General features: G+C 40.0%; 1 protein-coding gene across 2 annotated transcripts in view; it reads right to left on the bottom strand.

Moving 5' to 3' along the window:
• Positions 1-9,295: 9,295 nt before the first annotated feature.
• grid1a (glutamate receptor, ionotropic, delta 1a) overlaps positions 9,296-12,505 on the bottom strand; it is a 244,597-nt gene continuing 241,387 nt past the window's right edge. The window contains exons 16-17 of one of the 2 annotated variants that reach the window (XM_089120381.1): positions 11,796-11,931; positions 9,296-10,033 (exon numbers count right to left, since the gene is read on the bottom strand). In XM_089120381.1, the coding sequence (XP_088976507.1) occupies positions 9,645-10,033; positions 11,796-11,931 (525 nt within the window). In that variant the 3' untranslated portion in view covers positions 9,296-9,644. The remainder of the gene's footprint in view (positions 10,034-11,795; positions 11,932-12,505) is intronic. The other variant, XM_039693055.2, reaches the window with a different exon arrangement.

Below are 12,505 nucleotides of genomic sequence, written 5' to 3'. Positions count from 1 at the left end.
TGAGTGCAAAAATGGAGGCTCTAGCCCCTTCCAGAGCTGAGATATTGAAACTCAAAAATTCGGCCCGAAAAAAAAACGACAGTGGTACCCCTTACGTTTTTTTTTTCAGGCGAAAAATTAATTTTCTCCAATCTTCCCAAAACTCTGGATTATGATAGAGGGCCATGAGACTTAGACCTGAGTGCAAAAATGGAGGCTCTAGCCCCTTCCAGAGCTGAGATATTGAAACTCAAAAATTCGGCCCGAAAAAAAAAAAAACGACAGTGGTACCCCTTACGTTTTTTGTTTTTTTTTGGGCGAAAAATTAAGTTTCTCCAATCTTCCCAAAACTCTGGATTCTGATAGAGGGCCATGAGACTTAGACCTGAGTGCAAAAATGGAGGCTCTAGCCCCTTCCAGAGCTGAGATATTGAAACTCAAAAATTCGGCCCGAAAAAAAAAAAACGACAGTGGTACCCCTTACGGTTTTTTTTTTTGGGCGAAAAATTAAGTTTCTTCAATCTTCCCAAAACTCTGGATTCTGATAGAGGGCCATGAGACTTAGACCTGAGTGCAAAAATGGAGGCTCTAGCCCCTTCCAGAGCTGAGATATTGAAACTCAAAAATTCGGCCCGAAAAAAAAAACGACAGTGGTACCCCTTACGTTTTTTTTTTCAGGCGAAAAATTTATTTTCTCCAATCTTCTCAAAACTCTGGATTCTGATAGAGGGCCATGAGACTTAGACCCGAGTGCAAAAATGGAGGCTCTAGCCCCTTCCAGAGCTGAGATATTGAAACTCAAAAATTCGGCCCGAAAAAAAAAACGACAGTGGTACCCCTTACGTTTTTTTTTTTTGGGCGAAAAATTAAGTTTCTTCAATCTTCCCAAAACTCTGGATTCTGATAGAGGGCCATGAGACTTAGACCTGAGTGCAAAAATGGAGGCTCTAGCCCCTTCCAGAGCTGAGATATTGAAACTCAAAAATTCGGCCCGAAAAAAAAACTACAGTGGTACCCCTTACGTTTTTTTTTTTCAGGCGAAAAATTAATTTTCTCCAATCTTCCCAAAACTCTGGATTCTGATAGAGGGCCATGAGACTTAGACCTGAGTGCAAAAATGGAGGCTCTAGCCCCTTCCAGAGCTGAGATATCGAAACTCAAAAATTCGGCTCGAAAAAAAAAAAATGACAGTGGTACCCCTTACGTTTTTTTCTTTCGGGTGAAAAATTAAGTTTCTCCAATCTTCCCAAACCTCTGGATTCTGATAGAGGGCCATTAGACTTAGACCTGAGTAAAAAAATGGAGGCTCTAGCCCCTTCCAGAGCTGAGATATCGAAACTCAAAAATTCGGCCCGAAAAAAAAAACGACAGTGGTACCCCTTACTTTTTTTTCTTCTGGGTGAAAAATTACGTTTCTCCAATCTTTTCAAAACTCTGGATTCTGATAGAGGGCCATGAGACTTAGACCCGAGTGCAAAAATGGAGGCTCTAGCCCCTTCCAGAGCTGAGATATCGAAACTCAAAAATTCGGCCCAAAAAAAAAAACGACAGTGGTACCCCTTACGTTTTTTTTTTTTCGGGCGAAAAATTAAGTTTCTCCAATCTTCTCAAAACTCTGGATTCTGATAGAGGGCAATGAGACTTAGACCTGAGTGCAAAAATGGAGGCTCTAGCCCCTTCCAGAGCTGAGATATTGAAACTCAAAAATTCGGCCCGAAAAAAAAAACGACAGTGGTACCCCTTACGTTTTTTTTTTCAGGCGAAAAATTTATTTTCTCCAATCTTCTCAAAACTCTGGATTCTGATAGAGGGCCATGAGACTTAGACCCGAGTGCAAAAATGGAGGCTCTAGCCCCTTCCAGAGCTGAGATATCGAAACTCAAAAATTCGGCCCGAAAAAAAAAAAACGACAGTGGTACCCCTTACGTTTTTTTTTTTTCGGGCGAAAAATTAAGTTTCTCCAATCTTCCCAAAACTCTGGATTCTGATAGAGGGCAATTAGACTTAGACCTGAGTGCAAAAATGGAGGCTCTAGCCCCTTCCAGAGCTGAGATATTGAAACTCAAAAATTCGGCCCGAAAAAAAAACGACAGTGGTACCCCTTACGTTTTTTTTTTCAGGCGAAAAATTAAGTTTCTCCAACCTTCCCAAAACTCTGGATTCTGATAGAGGGCCATGAGACTTAGACCTGAGTGCAAAAATGGAGGCTCTAGCTCCTTCCAGAGCTGAGATATCGAAACTCAAAAATTCGGCCCGAAAAAAAAAACGACAGTGATACCCCTTACGTTTTTTTCTTTCGGGTGAAAAATTAAGTTTCTCCAATCTTCTCAAAACTCTGGATTCTGATAGAGGGCCATGAGACTTAGACCTGAGTGCAAAAATGGAGGCTCTAGCCCCTTCCAGAGCTGAGATATCGAAACTCAAAAATTCGGCCCGAAAAAAAAAAAACGACAGTGGTACCCCTTACGTTTTTTTCTTTCGGGTGAAAAATTACGTTTCTCCAATCGTCTCAAAACTCTGGATTCTGATAGAGGGCCATGAGACTTAGACCTGAGTGCAAAAATGGAGGCTCTAGCCCCTTCCAGAGCTGAGATATCGAAACTCAAAAATTCGGCCCGAAAAAAAAAACGACAGTGGTACCCCTTACGTTTTTTTTTTCAGGCGAAAAATTAAGTTTCTCCAATCTTCCCAAAACTCTGGATTCTGATAGAGGGCCATGAGACTTAGACCTGAGTGCAAAAATGGAGGCTCTAGCCCCTTCCAGAGCTGAGATATCGAAACTCAAAAATTCGGCCCGAAAAAAAAAAACGACAGTGGTACCCCTTACGTTTTTTTTTTTTCGGGCGAAAAATTAAGTTTCTCCAATCTTCCCAAAACTCTGGATTCTGATAGAGGGCAATTAGACTTAGACCTGAGTGCAAAAATGGAGGCTCTAGCCCCTTCCAGAGCTGAGATATTGAAACTCAAAAATTCGGCCCGAAAAAAAAACGACAGTGGTACCCCTTACGTTTTTTTTTTCAGGCGAAAAATTAAGTTTCTCCAACCTTCCCAAAACTCTGGATTCTGATAGAGGGCCATGAGACTTAGACCTGAGTGCAAAAATGGAGGCTCTAGCTCCTTCCAGAGCTGAGATATCGAAACTCAAAAATTCGGCCCGAAAAAAAAAACGACAGTGATACCCCTTACGTTTTTTTCTTTCGGGTGAAAAATTAAGTTTCTCCAATCTTCTCAAAACTCTGGATTCTGATAGAGGGCCATGAGACTTAGACCTGAGTGCAAAAATGGAGGCTCTAGCCCCTTCCAGAGCTGAGATATCGAAACTCAAAAATTCGGCCCGAAAAAAAAAAAAACGACAGTGGTACCCCTTACGTTTTTTTCTTTCGGGTGAAAAATTACGTTTCTCCAATCGTCTCAAAACTCTGGATTCTGATAGAGGGCCATGAGACTTAGACCTGAGTGCAAAAATGGAGGCTCTAGCCCCTTCCAGAGCTGAGATATCGAAACTCAAAAATTCGGCCCGAAAAAAAAAACGACAGTGGTACCCCTTACGTTTTTTTTTTCAGGCGAAAAATTAAGTTTCTCCAATCTTCCCAAAACTCTGGATTCTGATAGAGGGCCATGAGACTTAGACCTGAGTGCAAAAATGGAGGCTCTAGCTCCTTCCAGAGCTGAGATATCGAAACTCAAAAATTCGGCCCGAAAAAAAAAAAACGACAGTGGTACCCCTTACGTTTTTTTCTTTCGGGTGAAAAATTAAGTTTCTCCAATCTTCTCAAAACTCTGGATTCTGATAAAGGGAGGAATCAAAACTCTGAATCAAAACTCTGGATTCTGACAGAGGGCAATGAGACTTAGACCTGAGTGCAAAAATGGAGGCTCTAGCCCCTTCCAGAGCTGAGATATCGAAACTCAAAAATTCTGCCCGAAAAAAAAACCGACAGTGGTACCCCTTACGTTTTTTTTTTTTTTTTTTTTCGGGCGAAAAATTAAGTTTCCCCAATCTTCCCAAAACTCTGGATTCTGATAGATGGATAGAATATCTCAGCTCTGGAAGGGTCTAGAGACTCCATTTTTGCACTCAGGTCTAAGTCTCGAGGCCCTCTATCAGAATCCAGAGTTTCAAGAAAATCAGAGCAACTCAAAATTTCGACCCGAAAAAAACGACAATGGTACCCCTTTCTTTTTTTTTTTTTTTGTGCGAAAAAATACGTTTCTCCAATCTTCTTGAAACTCTGGATTCTGATAAAGGGCCTTGGGACTTAGACCTGAGTGCAAAAATGGAGGCTCTAGACCCTTCCAGAGCTGAGATATTGAGATCCCACGTAGCATTTACGTCCATTATAAATCTCTCAAGCTCTTTATTTGTTGTTTAATTGGACTCTTCATTTCAGTTACTTCAGTTATATTACTTTAAGTATTTATTTTTAATTATGTATATATGTTGTTTCTGTGTATCTCTTTCTTTGCACTTCCATCTGCTATCTATCTTTCTGACTGCTCTACTTTCAGTCTGTTCCCACACAGGACCCTGTGAACATGGGAATGACCCCCAAGCTGAAGGTCAAGAGACTCCACACGACCATAATACTGTTTGAAATGATTCTGTGTATTCTGTTTTATTTTATTACCTCTCTGCTTCCATTCATAGTGACACTTTACTACTTTTAAAAACCACCAGCATCTCATTTAGGGTATAAGGTTTGGTCCTGCTGTTGGGGAGAATAAATGCATAATTTCTGTCCAGTTATATTAAAATGCACAGTTTTCACGGCCAACTTTCCATTTCTTCCGATCTGACAATTTTATGAGGCCACTGACACAGCTTTTCTAACACTTATTTGGCTAATGGCACTTGGCAGAACAAATGAGCTACCTGAGATATGTCATCACCTCTATGCTAGGACCAGAAAGTCCCCTGTTGTCATAGGGATGCTGTTACGCTGCTCTGATTAGTTGTCAGATGCCAACAGTTGATTACAGAAGGGGAGTGGGATTACTGTTTTTTGTTTTTGTATGATTCTGTTAGACGTTTAACACGCAAGTATCTAGTGTTATAAAGGCTCTTCACACCAACCTTTGATACACATATGCTTACACAATACTCGCCTACCGTCTCTGGGTTAGTGAAGAATGGTTGTATTGGACTGAAAAAGGAAGAAGAAAAAAATATGCTGAAAAACTTCACAATCTTTTTTTTCTCCACATGGTTTGTTCTACACATTCATTAAATAACTAACACTTCTGTATTATGTATTGTGTTCATGGGATGTGTATCAGTGCATGCTGACCAGTGCAACTGTTTTAAATAATGCCTCCAAAAAGTTATTTGCAGTTTACAAAACACACACATTGCAAGATTTTCCAGCAGCACTTGAGACTTGATGGAGTTTCAAAAAAATCTGATCTGACAGCCGCCATATTTCTTGCTTTCTCCACCTCTCACCTGTGGGCATTGATATTCCCTCCATCTCTTCTAAGCCACAGTATTCCGCCTGCTTCTCAATCTCTCCGCCTGGCAAATATTGATCTAGCAAAATGACTTCTCAAGGTTAGGGTGCTAGTTTGTGTGCTACAGTAGATAAGGCGAGGGGCTTGTCATTTGCCGTCTGCACTACTAAAGCCCGTTGTGTCACGGGTGGAAGTCCCAAAATCAGGTGTAAAATATTTTTCATCCTGACTTGTTTACTGATTTAGGGTTTCTATTATCCTTTTGTCTTGGTTTGATGTCTACTGGCATCTACCGCTACTGAATCTTGAATGATTTGTGTGAGGGGAGCTCTGTGTTTTTTCCCCCTATTTCTGCAGCTTGTCTCGCACTCATTTATATGACTAATAGCTTCATTTTAACGAGACTCAAAAGGATCAGTATCATCTTTAACCGCTGTGTTGTGTTCATACTTTGCTGCTATAATTAGGACTCACTGTTTTGCATATCAGAGCCACACTGCTTATACAATTACCAAATATTTTTTTCTCAGACAAACGTGCCAATCATTTCTTCAGAAAATGGGATATTAATAAAACATTTGCAGTCTATTTATGAATGCGCTAATGATGCAAAGGCATTCTCAATCTGAAAGTGTCTTCAGAGCAATTACCTTCTATTCACTGTTGAGCCTTGGACTCAGAGCTTTCATAATTCAGTTGAGATAGATATGATTAACATTTGCATTCAAAACAGATGCCTTGCACTTGTCTTTTTGTTCCTGTTTATTAGTCCATCCATCCATCCATCCATATATTTTTAACCTTCCTCACACTGAAATAAATTAACCACCATTTGTATGTTGTATGACTCAATTTAACATTGATTTAACATATATATATATATGAAGAGTTCAGATGCAAAAGCCTCTAAGAGCCATTTGAAATTTTCTTCTAGAATGATCATTTTTTATCAAACTTGTATATTTAAGTTCAGTGATTTCACTTAAATGGCAATGATAATTACCTATTAATTGTTATTTAAGTGAAATTAGTAAACTTAAATATACAAGTTTGATAAAAATCATCATTAAAGAAGAAAATTTCAATTGGCATTTAGAGGCTTTTGCATCTGAACTCTTCATATATATATATTTGGCCTTGTGATCAAATGTAAATATGACAGTCTTAAATTTTTTAGATCATATTAAGCAAGAAGTCAGCCAAACACTTCCGAAACATGCTGTGAAATGGCATCTTCTTACAAATTATGCATAGCATAAAAATGTCAGCATTTTGTTCTGGGCTTTTAGTATTTCATGCGTGCTTGAACTCTGATTTTAAATATATCCTCTCATGATTTAAAAGCTTGAGATCACACAGACATGGACAAATGTCAGTGAAACCACAAGCTAAACTAAAAAAAAAATTCTTTCAACAGACACACACAGTCAACCGCATCACTTTATATATAGTATATCGAGTTTAAAGTGTTAGTGTGTTGAAATGTATGACATTTGACACATTATGATACTAATGTCTCTTGCCCTTGCAGGGTCAGCTATGCATCCACATGATGTCCTAGATCTTATTGACACAGCAGGCAGGAGTGGCGGAGAGGGCTCTGCCAGTCTGTTCACCTGACAAACAACTCAAGAGCTTGAGTACTCCAAATCAGGTGTGTTCATGTAGCCTCAGGGACTATGGGCACTACTGTGACCTTTTTATTTTGCTTGACTTTGGAGAATGGTGTGTCAAATAGTCAAGTGGCATCCTTTCAACATACTGAGAGACCTGCAAAGGTGTGAATGTAAAACCTGCGGTGATGTGATATTTCGTTTTGGTGACAAAGAGAGGAGTTCAGATCTGCTGATTGGTTATGTTCATTCGTGGAAATAAGAAGCAACACTTGGCTTTGACTAGTAAGGACACACCAAGAGGATCATAAAAATCAATAGTCATGTAAAGTTGATCTGAAAACAAACATTATAATTAATGCTTTCATTGATTTGCTCTGCAGGGGAATGTCAGTTGTTGATCATTATGAGTATCTGAAATAGAAGGAACATTATTTTGAAGATGAAGCCTGGGGGCACTGCTCAACACCTCAAGAAAACACTTTATCTTTTATGACTGTTCCTTAATATACAAGATATAAAAACACACAAAATGTTTGTTTTATTGACAGCTAAGAACTGCACTCTGTAGTAAAAATATATTATTTATTGATTAGGCATTGGGTATCAGGAAATAATATCTCAGGTTAATGTTGATTGATACATACATTTACGTTTAAAGGGATACTCCACCTTTTTTTGGAAATAGGCTCATATTACAACTCCCCCAGAGTTAAACAGTTGTGTTTTACCGTTTTCGAATCCATTCAGCCGATTTTCTGATATTTAGAAGAATATCAGTAACCAGACAGTTTCTGGTCTCATTGACTTCCATGGAAGGCAACAGGAGGTTTCACATTGCATGACTTTACAAAAGAAAGTATCGCCGACAACTTCTGCCTGGTCTGCAAACTACGTTTCACAACACACGCGAGAAGTGATAAGGAAATAACGCAAGATCACGCATACGGAATTCTCGTGCGAGACTCAAATTGTAATTAAAAATTATAGCCTGCAAGAAGCTTGCGATCCCAATTGTCCGTGCACTGATTTGCAGTGAAAAGGAGAAAAGAAAAACAGATTATGCTGGAGGAAATGGTTGGGGAAACGAGAGCAAGGATTGTGTGTTCTGCAAAGAGAGTTGGGGTAAAAAAAAATATTTTGCAATGTGCTGCTAGCCAAGCAAATGTGTAGGCTACTTTGTTTCTGTTTGATATAATTGGAAATATATCTACTAAAATACTGATATTCTGGTCTAACTCCTCCCCAAACATCTTGCTGTCCTGTATCTTACTCTCTCATTGGCTGTCAGTTATCACCGATGAAGTTTTCTGTCAGAACACTTTTCACACGGCAGGATTTTGAATTGCTGACAGATCCAGATATTTAGCATGCCAAATACAGTATCTCACAGGTGTCGGTGACTTGCCTGCGATTCTCTTAGATCGCATCTTTGCTCATTCACTCAGCTTGATTATCAATCACGGGAACGAGCAGCGATTTGCCAGGGATTTTGGGAATTTGTCTGCGATTTCTTAACCTGTCGGCGAGCCAAAATCGGGGATAAAATCGCGCAGTCTGAATATAGCGAACATGAATTACCCATAGCAGATCTATACAAGTGTAACTGTGGAATGTGGAGGGTTTCTGAAAGCGCAGTGCACTGCTAAGCCAAATGCTACCCAAGAATTTGAAGGTTGAAGCAGCGAGCTCATTGACTACTGATACGGCAGGAACCAATCAGCTGCGCCCAGAAGATAACGATGTGATTATGAACAGGTGAGTAAAAGGACCTATTAGCCTTTTCCATAAAGGGATACTCCATTTTTTTTGGAAATAGGCTCATTTTACCACTCCCCCAGAGTTAAACAGTGGAGTTTTACCGTTTTTAAATCCATTCAGGCGATTTTCTGATATTTAGAAGAATATCAGTAACCAGACAGTTTCTGGTTTCATTGATTTCCATAGTAGGAAAAAAAATATACTATGGAAGTCAATGCAACCAGAAACTGTCTGGTTACTGATATTCTTCTAAATATATAAAAAAAAAATCGTCTGAATACATTCGAAAACGGTAAAACACAACTGTTTAACTCTGGGGGAGTGGTAAAATGAGCCTATTTCCAAAAAAGTGGATTATCCCTTTAAAGCTTCCTTTATATTAAACAAAGACTTGCACAATTAAAATATTTACAGACTGTTTTTGTTTTCACCCCATCTTTTCTACTTTAAATTAAAAAAAAAGAAAACTTTAAACATGGCACTTAGAAAACATCCACAAGGAATTCTCAATTTTATTTTAGAACAAAATTTACAAAGCCATTCAAACAGTCTGTATTTTATGTAATTACTCAACTCAACTTCAAAAAATCATGAATATTCAAAATACACTTTGACTTCACTGCTGTCTCTCATTATATACAAATATGTACAGGCAAGGAAATTCAGCATCTCACAGTCATATGTATCTGTACTGAAAAAAGAGATATCTGTATGTATGTATGTATGTATGTAATTATATAAATGCAACCAGACCTGGTCCAAACTCAGTTTTTGTGATTGGCTGGTTGGCAGTCTTTAGAACGCTCTGACAGGTTGGCTCAAATAGAGGTCCCATGGCTTGGATCAATGGCTTCTGGGATGGGTCCCACGGGTACTGCCTGGTAAGAGATGGGCATAGGTGTCTTTACGGGGCTCTGGCGGAAAAGGCCTCCGTTGGGCGCCCGGTGTTTGCAGCGCATGGAGGGCGGCAGAGTGGAACTGCTGAGAGGGAGGGGGAGGCTCCGTCCGGGCACGCGGCCGACCCCAGGACCCTCTTGGAGGAACGAAGTCACGGACAGGCCCCCACGGGGGAAATCTCTCATGGCTTCCTGGGAGCTCTGCTGTGGACGCATGCTGCCCATGTCCAGGGCAGAGATCTCCAGAGACTGACCTGGCAGCTGCTTGTGCACCAGATCGTCCTCCATCAGCCCACTCAAACGCTGGTGAACCTGCTCCAGATCCATCTCTTTGTCCTGGGAATGACAAAGAAACAGGGCGACTGAGACAGAGTCTGAGGTGAAGGAAACATGAAAAGGTGGGGTGGAAGGCGGGGAAAAAAATAGAGAAATGACAAGCAAAAATTGGACGGACACTGAAGCAAAAACGGACGTGAATGAAAGGAACATGGAAGTGCATGCAATCTTTTAGAAAATAGCAGAAGGTGTTTTCCAAGGGGTCCAACAATCACATCAGCTCTGATTAATGATACCAACTGCAAGACGTACTACTGACAGCACGGAATAATCTCATAAAAATAAAATCAAATCCATCTCGTCTCCCACCCGCTCCAGGAAGCAAAAGGTCTGAATGCTAAAACAGTTCATAACTGAAAAGTTACTAAATGTATATATATAAAAAAAAATCAATGATGCAAATGAGAGTGTGTGCCGGGAAACATGACCATAAATTGAATTGCAAACACAAGCCCCGGCGCTTCACTGTTTCGGGCTTATATCAGAGGAGCCATGAAAAAGGTATTTCTTCATTCTTTGATACGCACCGCCGTGAAATAGCTTCGGTCATGCGCCAGTGATGCCGTGGCGTGCCACTTAATGAAAGAGTCAAGCCAACATTAACAGGCTGCTAACTGCTTACATTTTTTCCACACAGTTCTGATAGTCATTTAATTCTCCTACCATGCATACTGTGAGTGAGGAGGGTGGACTCGATACTATAAAGCTTTCAGTAAACGCTTATAACCGTTACATCCAAGACTACTCTGTTAATCACTGTTCTTCTTCTCCATTTAGTACAAGTCAGCTCAGTAATGCATCCTTTCCATTTCAATGGGATTGTTAGCTCCAAAATGAAAATTGTCATCATTCACTCACCCTCTTGTCATTCCAAACCTGTATCACTTTCCTCCATCTTTGGAACACAAAAGAAGTTCATCGACTTTTTATTATACGGACAAAAGGAGGTTATAAAATTTCTTCTTTTGTGTTTCTAAGAAAGAAATTCATACTGGTTTAGAAATGAGGTGACAGAGTAATTGAATTTTCACTTTTGGGTGTATCAGCTCTTTAACTTTATTGCAGAGGTCTACGGGGTCGATGCCAGCGGATCAGCTGTGTAGTCTACAGTTTTGTACCATTTATGGGTAATTAGAGGTGTCACATTATGAGACTATGTTTCTGAGTCATAAGATCAATGAAGAGATAATTACTGTAGAGCTCATGAAGCTGTACTAGAAAGTCTGAATGTGCCACTAATTAAAAATGCATTAATTTGCCATTAAAATACGCCCGATCTGGGGCACTTACAGCTGTGACAAACAACACAACTGGAGGCCAATCTCTTTTTGGATTCCAGATTGCAATATTTTGGGACATCGGTGTGGCCATTGAATGGGTGATCTGATGGATGACAAACAGATGATGAATTTGATGAGAATGCCGAGCGAAATGGAGAGGCGCACACAGTGGGATTCCTGTTAGTGCTGCTTTGGCAAAGAGATTCCATGAATAAAATAATCAGTCTCTAAACAACTTATTAATCCACACAATATGGATGGATTAATCTCTCTGACTCTGCCTGGGTGTCTGTCATCAGCAACAGTAGTTCTCTATGCATGAGTGAGTCATAATTACCTCACCACCCACATCCACATATGTAATCGGATTTATCTAGAGTCCTAACCCGTTCCAGGAGAACGCATGTCCTTCCTCTAAATGACTACATTCTCAAGCCCTGTTTACCCCACTGACAGGTATCCCTGCTCAGGTCTTGGCTGACCTGTGTAAAAAGCCTGCGTGTCTTCCCAGTCTCTTTCTCTCTCTGGCCAAACGTCCCGTGCGCATCCTGCAGCAGTTGCAATTTCATTATATGCCAATGAGCCAGATGCCATCTCCAGCGTGCAGCCCTTAGTGTCCTGTATGAGACCATAGAGAACTTGTGACTACCTGGACATTGGCATATAATTGCAATAAGAAGACACAGAGAGGGATATAAAACGTAAAATGCGTAAAGTTGGTTATTGTGTGGTTCTTATTGCTTGCCAGAGCTCCAATCACTCCCTTCTTACAGTGTATATCATAAACGAAACACAAAACCATACATAAAAAAACAAAAAAACAAAAAAAAAAACACTCAAATTGTACAGGCACATGGCAGACTGAACACCTTAAAGCGAGAACAAGAAGTCGGTGAAAGCAATATAGTCTGAAAGCCAGTAAACTCTTTTATGTGTAGGCTACTAATTCAAATCCAGTCCAAATTTCAAGCAGTTGACAAATGGTAGTCAGAGCACTGAAGCCTGATTACTATTATTCAACAATGTCTAAATGCTAAATTTAATATTATATTATTGATAATAAACATTCCTGAGCTATAATATATGTGGTTTATGAGCTGTTGCTCTCGCCAACGTGCTTGCCTCAACTCAAGATATCACCAAAGGGAAAGGAGAGAAGGAGAGGAGACAAGGACGGAAGAGTAACTGCAGA

Source organism: Pimephales promelas, chromosome 15, assembly GCF_988280905.1.
Source record: "Pimephales promelas chromosome 15, fPimPro1.hap1.1, whole genome shotgun sequence".
Taxonomy (NCBI): Eukaryota; Metazoa; Chordata; class Actinopteri; order Cypriniformes; family Leuciscidae; genus Pimephales; species Pimephales promelas.
The sequence above is the reverse complement of the archived record's forward strand: the minus strand, read 5'-3'. Positions and strand labels throughout refer to the sequence as shown.